We start from the raw sequence: 16,377 nt of genomic DNA, 5'->3' as shown, positions 1-16,377 counted from the left end.
TGTGTGTGTGTGTGTGTGTGTGTGTGTGTGTGTGTGTGTGTGTGTGTGTGTGTGTGCGTGCGTGCGTGCGTGCGTGCGTGCGTGCGTGCGTGCGTGCGTGCGTGCGTGCGTGCGTGCGTGCGTGCGTGCGTGCGTGCGTGCGTGTGTGTGTGTGTAAATCACCGGACACAGTAGGCGGGCTCTAAGCACCATAATCTGAGCACCAGGCTTGCCACGGCTGGTGACGTGAGTTTTTTTTTTCTTCTCTCCTGGTAAATGATTGAGTGCCGATGATGAAATGTTTTTTCATAATAGAGGAAGGTTGCAAAGTGAGAAAGATTACATCATCATGCTATTACAACTATAAATCGATGAAAATACATTTGAGCCATTTGGAGCTCTGCTGCTGTATTGCTGTAATGAGCGACTGTATACGTGCAGTATCAAATTGCTCTCCATTCAGAATAGAATATGACTCAGATTGAAACTGTATATCCTTGATTGCAAATAAATTAGACCCCTGCGGACGAGCTTACATTTTACTTTCATACCAGTGGTGGTGGAAAGTAACTAAGTACATGTACCCAAGTACTGTACGTACTTAAGTACAATTTTGAGGTATTTGTACTTTACTTGAGTGTTTCCGATTTCCAATACTTTCCAATACTACTCCACTACATCTCAGAGGCAAATATTGTACTTTTACTCCACTACAATTATTTGAAAATTTTAGTCACTTTGAAGATTTTTAATATTATTACATAACTTAGATTAATCACTTCAACCCTGAGTACTTTGGCTACTTGAAAATAGCCGATCTGTAGATCTGCTATTTTAAAAAGATTGTATAGTTAGTACATTAAGTAGGTATAAGTGATATTTTTGGATTTTCTTTTTTGTTAAAAAGGTTAAAGTGTTATATTCTGATAGTAATCATTGCTACAGAGCGTTTGTTCGGTCACAGGGGTCTCTCCAGCTCTAAAGTAAAGAGAATAGTAGTAGGCCTACATTTTCAGGTAGGTGACAACATTTAAGCCAATCAGGAGAGAGCACTGAAAATGCATTTTCTGTTTATTAAAGAGCTGGAGAAATATGGGAGACTACTTTTACTGAACAAACACTCTATAGCAATGAATAGGCCTACTATCAGAATACTGACCCATTTTGCAATTATTTGAATAATTGCAAATCACTTACCCTACCTTTAAGTATATTTTGATGCCAATACCACATTGTGGTATGGATACGTTTACTGAAAGACGGGGTGCCGTAATTTTCAGTGATTTTTCCCTCCCCTAAAACATAATCATCAGGTATTATGGTTATGCTAGTAGGAAGATTTTTTTTAAGAGTGTTAAAATTATGTTTTTGTGTGGACACGCCTCCAGTTCATTAAGTACACCTGGTTCTCACCTTAGCACCTCCTCCACCACCTTAGCACCACCCACCTGTCCTAGTCCCTCCTCCTCCTCATACCCACACCTGTTGTGTTATGATAATGAGGGGGAGGGTATGTTTTTACTATGTCACTAAAGCGCTGTTTTTCTATTGGCACGCTTGACCCTCAAGGTTTCAGCCTCCAGGTAGTAACTCAAAATAGTCAGAGAAGACATAAAACACCATAAAAACACCACCAGGGGACTTAATGAAGTTCTATCAACCTCATAGACACATGAAAAACAGAAAAAGTGCAAAACCATGGCACCACCTCTTTTTAAGTAAAAAAATGTGTACTTCCACAATGTGTACTTCTACTTCCACCACTAGTTATTACCCTGTTATTAGTCTGGCGTGGCCTAGTTGCCTCCCACAATTTTCAAATGTTTCCGATAGCATTCGGAGATTGTGGAATAGTTGTCTGGCTACGCGAGACTACCCTATAGCTGTTATTTACATAGCATGTGTTGTTGCCTTTGGTGTTTAACATTACACTTTTATTGTCCAAATAAGAGGTTAACTTGAGTCAAATGCTTTTAACCGAACAAGCTTAACCGAAATTTCCTGTTGTTGGAGTTTGTCCCATGACTCAGTATTTTACTACTTGACATTTTAAATGCCAGTGACCTTAAGAACCTCCAGACCACCCTTCCGAATTTAGAAAGCCTTATTTGACTATTCTTCCACCCACCACTCCCAGTGCCAATTCAAACCAGTGGGCAGGTATGAGGGAGACTTGAGTCAAATAAAGAGGGCAACCTACTAACAGTGGTGTAAAGTAAGTACATTACTTAAGTTCAATTTTGAGGTATTTTTTTTTACTTTACTGGAGTATTTCCAATTTTCAGTATTTAACTTCTAACTCCACTGCATCTCAGAGGCAAATATTATACTTTTATTTTACTCCACTACAATTTTTTGAAAACTTTAGTTACTATAGTTACTTTGTAGATTTTGAATATTATTACAAAACTTACATTAATCACTTCAACCATATATAATACTTTGGCTATTTGAAAATAGCCGATCTATAATTAAGCTCACAACAGGTCGCAAATGAGCTTGTAGATCTGCTATTGTCAAAAGACATTACTCTTCAGCCTATTTCAGCCATTTGAAAACAGCCAATCTACAAGCTCACAATGCTCGCGATTGTGAGCTTGTAGATCTGCTATTTTCAAAAGATTTTTTGAAAACATTTCAAAACTTGTAAAAAGTACATTTTGAATTCTGTATTTCTGTATTTCTACAGTGCAGTATTGATACTTTTACTTTAAATAAAAAAATGTGAATACTTTTTCCACCACTGCCGAATTTAGAAAGCGTTATTTGACTATTCCACCCACCACTCCCAGTTTCAAACCAGTGGGCAGGGAAGACAGTGTGTCAAATAAAGAGGGCAACCTAAAGGTTGTTGCACTCTCCTTCCTGCCTTGACTCAGCAGAGCAGCAGTGGTGGAAAAAGTATAAAATGTTTTACTTAAGTAAAAGTATCAATACTGCAATGTAGAAATACTCAAATCTCAATTAAAAATGTAGTTGAGTAAAAGTTCAAAAGTATTGGAATCAAAATGTACCCAAAAGTAGAAAGTACTCATTGTGCAAAATGTCCCATTTCACAAGTTTTCAAATATAAAATGTCTAAAAACCTTTTGAAAATAGCAGATCTACGAGCTTGTAGATCGCTATTTTCAAATGGCCGAATTGTATAGGGCTGAAGTTGTTAATGTATGTGTTGTAAAAATAATCAAAATATACAAAGTAACTAGTAACAACATTTTTCAAATAATTGTAGTGGACTAAAAGTACAATAATTGGAAATACTCCAGTAAAGTAAAAAATACCTCAAAATTGTACTCAAGTACAGTGCTTGAGTAAATGTACTTAGTTACTTTACACCACTGCTCAGCAGCGCAGCATATGCCCCTGCATGGCCACATGAAACACTTGTCAGCCTGTGGCTTTTATGGTGTCCTGCCCACAGTTTGGAAGCGGAAACTGTGAATCATAGCTCTAAATGCAAGGGTGGGGAGAGAAGCTTGTTCCAAATGCTCTTTGGTCATGTTTAGGATAGACCGGCTCAAAGCTGCTGAAATGCTGAGTTGACACTGGAGCTTTATTGTGTTTTTTTGTATGTTGTATGAGCTCATGGTCTTCTTCATGTACAGCAAATTATCCCCTTAATTATAGCTGTTAGTTATTATAGCTGTTCACAATATTTAATTTATTAATCAATGACCGTTGCTTGAATGGTATTCTATGGGACTGCATTAGGCCTATGTGTTTGCAGTTAATATTAACTTTATGGTTTCTGTTCTCGTGTAGAAAAGTTAATTTATCTATGCCCAAAACTGCATAAAAATGGCTGTGTTGGCCTACTTCTACTTGTACAGTCATTGAGAATAAAGTTGCCTTTGTAAATACATTGAAAGTAAGGGACATAAAACATAGAGGCATTTTTGTAATGGGGTTATAGGAGGATATTTGGTGATGTGAGCTGGCAAGTTGAATCCAGAGCAGTCTTGCTGATCTCAGCTGTAGCTTGCGTGACTGTTTGTTTTGAAGACAGGCTGTGAGGGCAGGTAGTGGTTTTCGTCTCTTCTTTGACTAGATTATTAGGAAGTCCTCACCTGAATCCCCCACCCCCTGATCCATTCAGAACAATGTCTCAGCATGTTTTGCCTGCGTGGTATGCAACATTATGAGTGTGAAAGTGTGTGGTTGACTGGGGGAGGGGGTTATGAGACGTGCTGAGACTATCATAGTTTCACTTTTGTCTGGAGGCACACTGCACACAAATAACTTGGGCACTGACAGGGCCGTTGCCATAGCAATTCTGATTGTAGATCTATGCAGGTTTCGGGGGGAGCATCATTTTGGGTGGATGACATTCAGGCACATTCATATTCATATGCAGTGCTCCAATGACAGAAAAAAGTCAAATCAATTGGTAGTGTACACCTACCATGGTCTATTGGCCACTGGGACATTTTAATTGCTTCTTCATATTCTAAATGACAAGTTAGTGTTTTATTATTAACAATACTAATCTGGGGCAACAAGGATAAACCACTGACTGTATATAAAGAGTAAATTGACCATGAAAAAGTTACATATACATAAAACATAAGTTACTCAAAGGACAGTAAAACAGCATAGCCTGGCTGGCATGGCCAGACTAATATCACTGCACTATTTAATTTTATTTTTTTCTCTGGCAGATTCGTCTGGTTTCCAGGCTAGCAACAGCCAGTCAACTAGCAACAATTTAAAGGACTATTGTGAATTGTTCATTCATATTTCATCATGTGAATAGGCGATTAAAATGTGTACTTTTACCTCATACGTAACATATAGCCAGCAGCTCCCTCTTGTGTTCTTGCTACTTAACTGCAATAAAATTGGGTTAGGTATACAGCACATAATCATCACCCTACTGCTTCACCACTGAAATAGATAGGGTGCAATGGTGCATATAATATTAACAACCTTACAACAAAGCCCATTCAACAATAGTTTTTCCAATTTATTTTGTTCAATGTGTTAAAAAATGTGCGTTCTATATTCAACATTTTTGTAATTGCCAAAAATCCTTGTGCCAACTCGCTTCAAGATAAATGTATGTACACATTAACAAACACCATTTAAAATAAATATACTCTTCTATAACATATTTACATATCAGACAATCCAGAATATAATATCAATAATAATAATCTGGCTACCATCACTGAGCATATATTTGAGTTGTCCATCAAAATCCCTGTGAGATTAGAGTACCACTGGCTGCAATGTTTTAAATTATGATTATTTCTTTTGCATAATAAAAAGGTTACTGCCAACATATCTCACGCCAAAATATGAAAGAAAGATTTATCCTTTTTAGTTTCATCCAGGGGATTCAGGGAATCCGTTTTTGAATCCCAGTGGAAAGGGCACTTGGGTTTCTTCAAAGGGTGCAACAGTTAATTGAACTAATCGATTTAATCAATTATAAGAAATAATCGATACGTTATTAAAATAATCGATTAATAATCAATCCCTATTTTGGGCATGTCATAGGTGAAAAGTCTTTTAAAAAGTAAAAAATAGCCAAGCTTGTAGAGCTGCTATTGTCACTACTTTTGCACAACACCATTGTATGGCAAAGTATAAAATAATGCTTAATTGCTTAATCGATTATTCAAATTAATGAAAATCTTCAATATAATAATAATCGCTAAGTAGATAACCCATACTGTAGTTGCAGCCCTTGTTTCTACCGATTCCCCTAGTCTCTTTGAGTCATTTGTTCACTGGATGATGGAAGAATTATCACAACTCTCTCTCAGTACTGTGAACATGAAAACGTATACAGTACAGTAAAAAAAATCTGAAAATATGATGGACAAGAGATCTTTGTGCAAAGTTAAATAACTTTTTTCCAGGGACAGCAGACTGAAAGAAAGGCTTAAGTAGATCAAATCTGATGTTTAGCTAACACCATACATACACATGTACAACACACTGATACAGGCCTACATCTGGAGGCATTTAAGTTCCCATTTGCAGCAAACATATCCCAATGTATTGAAGCTTGATCCACTGCACTTCCTCATTTGCAAACTGCAAGCATTAGAAGTTTGCTAACCTGTAACCAACCTTGCAGGTCCATTTGTACACTCACGCAGTTACAGACCTGTAAGGGTTAATTTGGAACCCCACTTTCAGAGACACCCTTAAAAAACAAGGTTTTCTGTCTGAGTGCACATGTGTGTGTCAGTCACCATGTTTTTGCGGGTACAACAGACAGTAGACAGGTCGGTCCACAGTAGAATGCACTGTTGCTAGCCGTACACTTTGTGCCCCTGACTGTGGGCACTGTTGCCATGGTGACCAGGTCACAGACCGTCCATCATGGCCAGGAGATCGTCGCCTTTGTTGGTGGCACTGGGCGAGGGCTCTGTAGCTTCTGTGAACTCTCCCATGATCTTGGCTAGCTCAGCATTGGCCTGCTGGTCCTGAAAGTCAAGGTAATCCATCAATCACAGTGAGGAAGCAGTCTGCTAGTAAGGCTTATGTCTTATTACAGTACATCCTGTTAGGCTGGCTGGCAAAGGCGTGTATCTCTGATCATGTATAATCTTTAGCTTAACTGCCGCTGCCTCATCAGGTGTTTTTTTCAGCTAAAAAATAAGAATCTATCTATCTCTAACTATTGATTCACAAAACCTGTGTGTGTGTGTGTGTGTGTGTGTGTGTGTGTGTGTGTGTGTGTGTGTGTGTGTGTGTGTGTGTGTGTGTGTGTGCCTGTAAGTGTGTATGCATGTCTGTCTGTGTGTCCCGGGCATAACTCTGCATGTGTGTCCCCTATGACCCAGGGGTGTGCAGAACAGAGTAGCAATTCGGTCGGACCAACGGTTTCCGAAAACCGACTTCCCCTGATTGGCCAACCCAATCCGCCGGTTTAAGTGATTGGCTGAGACGATTTGTTTGTGCCGCGTTGCCAATATTGCCAATATACTGTAAGCAGCAGCATGTGCAATGGAAGAGATGTGGTCATAGTAAAGGAAGCAAACAAAAGCGGCGTCACGACGCAAAATGCGATGCACGTGGGTGGAGCGGACGGGTACAACATCAGATAACATGAGTATTGCACAATGGCTGGGGCATGTATTCCCAACTTGCATGGAACAATGTCCTATACACTGAAACAAATCAACATGAAAAACAAAACAAAAAAAACATCAGGTTGTACAGACAAATAATAATGTTTACCGTCGTTGCTTGAATGTTTATGACTTCATATGAAAACTCATCTGGTCTTGATATCAATGCCTCCCTTGGGGTGAGAAAAATGTCAGCGTTAAATAATTAAACAGGTCAAAGCATTTTGTTTCCTCACACAGAGTGGGGGAGCAGCTCATACCCGATATAGGACATATCTGACACATCATTCCAATTCACACCACATAATGACAATTCACAGACACATGAACAGACATTTTTAAATAGGAGAAACTCACTCTTCTTCCTCGTCGGTTGCAAAGAGGTTGACCCGGAAACCAGTGCCTGTGTTGCCAGGTTTCTGTACCTCCAACCCTCCCATTAACCTTGCCAGCAGATTTAGTTCTTCTTTGGCCAGGGGGTTGGGAGCAGTGTTGACCTGGTAACACAGAAGAACGCCAATGCACATTATGAGTTTGTTATCTTTCCCCCTCAAGGCGTTTTCCATGCTCCTGTTCTGTCCCTTTTCATGGTATGTGAAGAGTGATGTCATGTGGTACTATGTTACATGTATCATTACTCCCTGGCTTTGTTGAATACTTGCATCTAAGGCAAGGTCTGTTATTTCCTGATAGCAGACCACTGTTCCTAAAAACACACAGCCCCAGATGGCGTTTATCTTACAATAATTACCAACTGTCCAAAGCCGTTACTTTTCAGGAAATGGAAAAAAGAACCTGGGTTCCAATGGATCCAATGTATACAAAATATAAATAGCCTCACAAAATGCTTTGGGCTTGTAGAGCAGCAATTTCCGCAGTATTTGCGGGGCACTGTCATATGACTAAAATAGGCTGTCTGCCCGACAGCCACGCTATCGTACTGTGACACTCTTCAGTGGTCATCAACTCTCTCCAAAATGTCATCAAGACAAAATGATACTTCTGATGTACTTTGCACATGAGAAATGGGTCACAATATTTCATTTACTCACACAACTTGTGTGCACACAGATGATGTATTTCATTCCAAGTATTGCCTTATACAAGATTTGAATCCAGCCAGTGAATTTGCTAGCTTACCTTAGTGTGCTGTGCAGAGTTTTTAGATGTCCCTGACATGTGGGTCTCCACTGGGCGACTTACACTGTACCTAAACGTCAACATGATTACAATATAAACAGGCAACTGATTAAAATGGAACACAAAAATATGCACGTTAATTATTAAATAACTTGCCGTTGTGCCAGGCGACAATATATCGTTGCTGTCGAGTTGAAACCTTGTGTCCAAAACCGTTACTTTTCAGAAAATTGAAGAAAATAACCTGTGTTGCAATGGATCCATTGTAGTTATTTATTAGAGTCACAAACTCTTGTTAATACTTTGTGTTGGTTAAATGTTTAACCACTTTCAAAATGTTTCAAAAATAGTAGATCTACAGACACACGCTATACATAAAAAGTTGTAACATGGAGACTCCAGAAGGTTTCTGGCTGACAGCAACGATATGTAAGTTGTTGAGTTGATAGTATTCGTTGATAGTATTCGTTAATATACTGTATCTTTTCAACAATGCAACCAAGAACAATTCTTGAACATTTTCTGTACTTAACAAACCAACTCAGATTGTGATGTTGGCATCTTACATGTTTGTGCCTAGTTTGATGACTCTGTCTCCAAACATGTCAAAGGAGCCCTCTTGGAGAGGACTGCTGTAGGTTCCTCCACTTGGGAACTGTAGCCTGCTCACCTCCTCGCCAGTGCAGCTAAACAATCTAGTTATTAAATATACGAACACACAACATGCCATATTTTCAGTATTTCTTTCTTTAATGAATCCTTTTTCAACAATCTCACTAGTTCAGATATTTATATATATATAGGATTTTTTTTTTGTGCCTATATACAGGTACCGTAATGAAATGTCTATTTTTATAATTGTTATATTATAGAAATTATTCACACCTTGCACTCTTCTAGTAAGAATAAGCTGATGGTGTTCTGTGACCTACTGTATAACAAGAAGCTACTTCCCAAAAGATGTCAAACAAGTCAATGATTTAAATAGTAGAGGAATAGACTGGGAGAAGCTGTCATGATCTTTGATAGAAGCCCAAGCCCATATTCTATTCACACTCACATATGTGAGTTCTTCTTCCCAGGTCATGATAAACACATTTTGGAGCACACACACAATCCTTTGCCAGCTGGAGCCCTGGCTGAAAGCACACAGTAAAATCCATAGTGTTAATTTAACTCCAAGAGTGTACGAATGTAACTTGTAATGGTACATTTGCACACTCCTTGGGTTAAAGTAACACTCAGGGCTTGACAGCGCAGAAGCTTCTTCAAATTACTGTCTGGGTTAAATTAACACCTGACAGTGCAGAGGCTGCTTCAAATTAGAAACAGACGTCTTGCATAACAAAACCTCTGTAATGCAATTAGCTGCAGCTACGCCCAAACCCATAGAGAGAGAGAGTGAGTTCCGTCACGTTCTGATCTCACTGCAAAGCGGGCTGCTATGGGCTGTAGTTCCAAACATTGGAACTTCCTCATTGAGATAGACAGAGCATTTCCACATTCCATTCTTACAATGGGAGTATATGAGTGTCATCACTCTCATACTAGATCATGCTGGCTACGCCTATCTATCTTTACATGACAGTGTCTGGGGACAGAAAAGGCACATCAGAATGTATCCCTGAGTAGAAACTAAAACTCATCTGATGTACTAAAGGGCAAATTATTCTTTTCACTTTGAGCAGCCTATGGCTCTGTTCCAAAGTGTTACCTGGTCAATCCAGGGGGCTGTGATCCATAGGGAACAGGACCAGTGGTGGGGAGGACGAAACGGCCGTTGGAATTTTGAACTTTGTCTTTCAGGAAGATGGACACCTGTGCATCACAAATGGAGATGTAAATTAAAGCTACAATCCAGGACTTTAACCGCTTAAGCCCTATATTCTATACTTTGTCATATGACGGTGTTGCGTGGAGAGAATAACCGATCAACAAGCTTGTAGGTTGGCTATTTTAAATATTTTCAGATTAGAAAATGTTTAAACATTTTCAGCTATAAAGTCCCAAAATAGGGACACCAGGTTGAAATTGGTTCATCTTAGTGAATGAAAAGTTACTTTAATCAATCAATCTGCATGGTAGAGAATGGTAATACAATAACTAGTACATCTGCAGTGGTTGGAGAGGCGGCCTCCCTTACAATGAGGAATTTGACCTGAGGTGTAGGTAGGGTATGACACCTGCTGGTTGACAATGGCAGTAATGTTATTTGAAGCAGACAGCCATAGAGCTTGGCTTAGTTCGGACATTGTTGCAACTACCTCTCTCCATTGGGAGAGGGAGACAACGGAAATAATAATTACGGATTGTAGATTTAATACTACAGAAAATAGAAAAAGCTGAAAAATGGTCTGAAACCTCTGTGAAGTCAGTGAAATACCAGATACGAGACAGCAGTCACTCAAAATCCTAATTCAGTGGTGCTCAAAGTGGGGTCCAGGGACCTTGTTCCTTGTGGGTTCTAAATGTATCTTTACAGATCTGTAGATCAGAGTTATGGGGGTCCTTGGAATTAAATAGTTTGGGAACCACTTGCCTAATTTATACTAGTGTATATACAAAGATGTTGCTTGCAAACAAGAACTGATTTTTAAGCTACCAACGTGTCACATGGAGGATAAATTAAGCTTAAGTGGGGCTATTCAAACTCCCTTCCCCTAAGTCAAGACTTACCCTTATGTGCATGTCTTGGAAGAAGATAAGAAGTGTTTGTCTGATCAGCTGGAATTCACCATTAGATGATGGTGTATACATCTTATGAAAAGAAAAGAAAATACATAAAATATGTTAGTGTCAGAGTGAACAGCAACAATCTCTTACTACCATAAGCCTCCTCGGTTGGATGGCCAGTCAAACTGATATTGCACAATGGGCATTGCCATATTGCAGGGACTGACAAAGCAGATGTTTTACTTTCCCCAGCTTTAAGCTGTTTATTAGTATTTCTGCCACAGGCTATGGGATCTGAAGTCGCGGTCCAAAGAGTTCCACCCTAGTGGTCAGTCACAAGTCACAATAGGGGAATACAATTTGAAGATGGATGGACAGAGTGATTAACTCATTGAGTGCTTTTCATGTGTTTTACCGATATGGTGCAACGTGCCAATCACGTGTTTCACGTGTTTTTGAAAAAATAGTAAAAACTCACCAAAATCTTAATGAACACAATCACAACAGTTTGACACAATGCATGGCACATACAGTACAGCAGCCGCCTCTAGTCCACACAAAATACACTGAAGAAAAATACTAGAGGATATGAAGGTAGGCATGCTGTACCTCAATGAGCTGTTGGAATGTCTCGTCAACCTGGCTGAGAATGGTGGGGGTGTCCTTCACAAAGTCCTTGATGGCATCCATGTGGCTGAAAGTCACTAGGAGAATGTCTTTGGGTCTTGGACAGAGAAGCACCTGGTACTTAAAGGCCATGGTCATCAAGTCATAGAGCTGTGAGCAGGAAAACAAGGCAACATAATTCAAACACAGCTTTATTGACTAATCACGCATCAGTGATGGAATAAAAATAAATAAAAAGCATTATGAATATAGATAGAATTACACATACGTACATAATATATACACACACAGTAAATATTTAGTAAAAGACCCGAGGAATAAGTGGCACTGACAACTTAACACTCACAGACTACCTGACAGCGCATTTAACCCATTCATTTGTAGATGCGTTCCGGGAACGCATCTACAAATGTCTTCTAAATCCTAACAGTTTTCTGAAAACCGTATGTTGCTATAATATCAGTGGTTCTCACACTTTTTCATGTCAAGGACCCCCAAAATGATATGTATTTGGACCCATCTTAAAATATTTTGTTCCAGGGACCCCCAGAAGCAAAGATTTGAGTTACAAATGTTCGCTTTGAAATTATGTATATCCAAAGATAGCCAAATAAATCTAAAATGACACAGATGCTTTCTCGGTAGGGCTACGTATATTCACATGTAAAATCAGTGTTATGAACAGAACACTACACATGCCTTGTCCATGCTAGCTTGGTTGAGTCTCATGATGGAGGCGTGGGCCAGTCTGTCGAAAACAGTCCGCAGGGCCTTCTTGGAGTAAAGCTCCTGTGGTTTGAACAACTCCTCCAGAAACTTCTTGTTGAACATGGTGGTGATGATGTCATTCATAACTAGTCAAATGCAAACGGTAAAACCGCAACAGGACACAAATGTAATGTGAGGTTAGTTACTTACACAGATAAGCATTTGAAGCCGGGACATTGGCTCATAAGCAGGCAGATATGCAGTTTAAGGCACGCAAAACTAGGGCTGGACGATTAACTGAAAACATATCGAAACAGACATTTATCTCATGTAGTAGGTATATTGAATATTTTTTAAATTATTATTATCAACGAATCAACACGAAAAAAATCGAATAGATCTTTATAATCGACTAAATCCATTAGTTTGATTAACCACTTAACCCTGTGTTATACTTCGTTACAATGCTGGCACAGCATACGAGTGTGGCGAGCCTCAGCAGACTGCCAAATACATAATCACGAAAATAGACAGTCTACAAGCTTACAGGGCACAGCTCTGCGACACGCTGTGAGCTTATGTCGATCTGCTATTTTAACTACATGTTTGTTTGTTTTTTAATAATTGTTCATTAAGCGTAATCGAGGCAAAAGTTAATAATCGTGCTATTGATTTGAAGTCATATCGCCCAGCCCTACGCAGAACCAGTTCTACTTATGCCTATTCCCAAAGGCCCTAACAAAGCAGCAGGTCTGAGGACCATCAGCAGTGTAGCCTACATGGTAGCTTGCTTGCAGCGATGTATTCAGTTATCCTGACCAAGCTCAGGTTTATTGTTTGAGTCAGTTAAAAGTTCCAGCTCACACCACGTGGCCTTTGTGGTTAAGAGTCCGTGTACACCCTGCGATTGAGAGGTCTGGGTTAAATCACCGGCCAAGTCATGCCAAAGACTATAAAAATGTACCCAATGCCTCCCTGCTTGGCACTCAGCATCAAGGGTTGGATTGTGGTAAGTGACTGACGTCCCTGCGTCATTCATGTCCAGGGGGTGTACTTGTACAGCAAGCTGCCTATAATGCTACAGACACAGGAGAAGATAGGTTCCTTACCTATGGGCCACATGGGCTAATTACTTACAGTTAAAAGTCTTGTTGAGTATTTTACTACTTGGGGGCATCATGGGCAAACTCAACCATAGTCCATTACTTGAGTTATAATCTCTGCAGCATCTGTAGTTCTCTCATATCATCTCTTATTACCATATATTATCAAACAATCGTGGCATCTTGTTTTGTTGGCTTGTTGGTTTCCTCTAGGTCTCTAGGCCAAAGCATAGCAGAAAGCTACTGACGCACCATTGCATAATGATAAACTATGCAGGAATACCTCTCCGTCTGTCCTCCTCTATCCAGGCAGCTACAGTGGAGTCTTAATGAATTGAAGAAGGAAACAATTAAAATAACCGACAATGTTCTGACAACCACACAGGCTGACAGGCGCCCTGTGTCATGCACCTAAGATCAAGGCCAACATTTTAACTGCTTAATGGATAGAAATGAAGATGAGCTGAATATTAACTAGAATTTAACATGTAATTATAACTATCAATAAATACAGCAACATTTTCTAAACATCTTATTTTGAAACGTAAACGTTGTCTATAAATGAGGTGAGAAGATAATCAAAATGTGGCATTAAAACATGGCGTGCCTATCATGGCCAAGATCTTAAAACTGATTGTGTGTTGCCATCCTGGGGTAAAAGCTCCATTGAAATGGAAGAACAATGTTAGTGACTGACAGCAGGATAACTTGTTGCTCTTCTTCTGATTTAAAGAGATATCACTATACCTAATGCTCAGCGAATGCGAGCAGAATGTTAGATATATATCTATGCATAGCCATGGATCACACCGTCATGTTTCAGGGCTAATAATCCATGCAGTGCTATGAAGTGGTCCATAATTGTACATTGATTGTGCATTGTATGGCGTCAAAGTATTGTCTCTGATCTGGACTCTTCACTGATTGACCTGCATTGGGAAAATAACGGATTTCTTCAACAACCCAACAACAAAAGACAGCAAGCTGACTCTGCCTATGGTTGTTTGCCATTGCGTCCAGACCCCGATTTTCCCTGAATCAACTAAACTTGAACACTCGCATCTACAAGCTAACAACAACGAGCTTGTAGATCTGCTATTTTCGGCGAAGAGGTTTGGTGTACAGGGAAAAAAAGAGCAGACCAAGAGCCAAAGGTCAAGTTCACAAACTATTGAGGGTTTCCGTCGTTAAATGTCTGAAAACACACATTTATCATGAATCCAATATTTAGTGGGAGCCCCTGCTTCATCTATCTCTCAGCTAAGGGGTCCTTATTGGCCTGAAAGCGTTGAAGACCATTTTATAGTATGTATAGTACAGAGTGACGTTAGCCTTGGCAGCGTTAGCTGTGTAGTTGCTCAGCTATAGCTACCTTTCTTGGCTTTGTCAGCAGGGATATTCTGGGCTCGGAGTCTCTGATCCAGAATATAGAGCATTTCTCCACCGAGGTTGATGAAGAGCAGCGGTAGGGTCCTCGAAGACATGGCTGTTTATGGCGTCTCTCCGATAAAGAATAGGTGCGGATTTCGCTAGCTTGCAAAACAAAGCTTTTAGCTCGGATGGATGGATGGCTGCAGTAGTGTTGTTCAGTCAGGGTGTAAAATCATAGAGGTGTAAACATTAACAACACGCTCGTCAAACAGCACCTCCATACGCATAGAACGTCCGGTTGAGGGACTTCAAAATAAATAAGTTGATATGTTGCAGATTTTCTGTTGAATGACAAATAAACTGTAGACATTTTCAGGAATGTGATGTGCGCAATAAAATAAAATAAAATAAAATTAAATAAAAAAATAAAAAATAAAAAAATAAAAAATAAAAAAAATAAAAAAATAAAAAAATAAAAAATAATAATAAAAATAAATAAATAAATAAACTGATACATTGGCCATTTAACCACTTAAAGCTCATTATGGTTAATCGGAGTCCCTCAGGGCTATATACTAGTACCTTTTCTGCTTTCTGTTATTGTGGGGAAAGCTTTTACTGAAAATAGTCGATCGACAATTTGTACATGTGGGTAAAATTCTATGAATTGCTACATGTAATAATTTTGGATTAACTTGCTGGTAGGTTAACCGACTTGGTTGAGCTGAGTAATTAATTAGTTTCACTAGGAGTTTTGTTTTTAAGGTTCCTGGGAGTCATGGATGTATTAATATTATTGTTGTACTGATTTGTATGTTTGTTTTTGCAGAGATGTGACATTTTTAATCTGCCCCTTGGCCAGTTCCCACTTGTAAAAGAGACTCTGTCTCAATGTGTTTTACTGGTTAAATAAAGGTTAAAAAAAAAAAAAAAAAGCGAAAGCGAAAGCTTTCCCCACAATACAGATGCTGGGTTTTAAGTGGCTAAATGTCTATCGTTTGGAATTGGAATAGTGCAAAATACCATAAAGGACTGTGTAATAAGCCAGCTGTTGTCTGTGTTCTGACAGAATGGGAAACTATACAATTCAAATGCACCTTCAAATAGGCAGACATGCGGGCAATCAATGAAAAGAACTGGGAGACAGAACACGTGCAGAAAGCTGTAGTTGTGTATTGTATGATTATTGATTAATTTCCCTATTTGGGATTCCTAATTGCGCCAATATAAAGCCTTGAACAAAATAGCAACAAGTTGTACATCGAATGCCAACTCTTACCTGATATTAAGTATGTGTTTTGTCTAGCTTAGGCTCATGAGAAATTCTGCTCTTTTTTTTTTCAACAAGCCAGTTAGCATTCTTAAAGATGTGATCTTTGATTGATTGATGTTTTTTTTTTAAATGCATACATGACCATATTTGTACATATACATATGTACAAATGTGCAAATTCCAATTTAAACTCAAATATGAAAAATCCCATATGGGTGCCCCTGTGTCCTCCAGCACCTAAGGCACTCTGCCTTCAGAGACAATTTATCACCTGTTTGAAGCATAACACCTTCCATAAAATTAAAAACACATTTGCACAAGCCAACTATGACCTCACATCATTCTTTTGATATGGCAAGGGTCCTCCACAAATTGGTCCACTCCTGTATGTTAAAATGTATATTATAGTAGAACACAT

General features: G+C 39.1%; 1 protein-coding gene across 1 annotated transcript; it reads right to left on the bottom strand.

The window, feature by feature from the left end:
• Positions 1-4,968: 4,968 nt before the first annotated feature.
• Positions 4,969-14,895, bottom strand: oscp1b (organic solute carrier partner 1b). The gene is made up of 10 exons (XM_084053339.1): positions 14,688-14,895; positions 12,204-12,358; positions 11,487-11,654; positions 10,881-10,961; positions 9,919-10,022; positions 8,771-8,899; positions 8,205-8,274; positions 7,422-7,561; positions 7,174-7,237; positions 4,969-6,416 (listed from the first exon to the last, which is right to left on the bottom strand). Exons 1-10 carry the CDS (start codon positions 14,797-14,799, stop codon positions 6,297-6,299), a joined length of 1,143 nt encoding a protein of 380 aa, XP_083909465.1. The 5' UTR covers positions 14,800-14,895; the 3' UTR covers positions 4,969-6,296.
• Between the last annotated feature and the right edge of the window lie 1,482 nt (positions 14,896-16,377).

The sequence above is a fragment of the Gymnoscopelus microlampas genome, assembly GCF_963454915.1.
Source record: "Gymnoscopelus microlampas genome assembly, chromosome: 3".
NCBI lineage: Eukaryota > Metazoa > Chordata > Actinopteri > Myctophiformes > Myctophidae > Gymnoscopelus > Gymnoscopelus microlampas.
The sequence above is the reverse complement of the archived record's forward strand: the minus strand, read 5'-3'. Positions and strand labels throughout refer to the sequence as shown.

Bases quoted from the DNA above. Each gene is read 5' to 3' on its own strand.
- oscp1b (XM_084053339.1), bottom strand. From the start codon at position 14,799: ATGTCTTCGAGGACCCTACCGCTGCTCTTCATCAACCTCGGTGGAGAA. The intron at 10,023-10,880 runs GTAAGTCTTGAC...TGTGATGCACAG, and splicing joins TCCAAGACATGCACATAAGG to GTGTCCATCTTCCTGAAAGA. The intron at 6,417-7,173 runs GTAAACATTATT...CTTGACTTTCAG, and splicing joins TAAACATTCAAGCAACGACG to GACCAGCAGGCCAATGCTGA.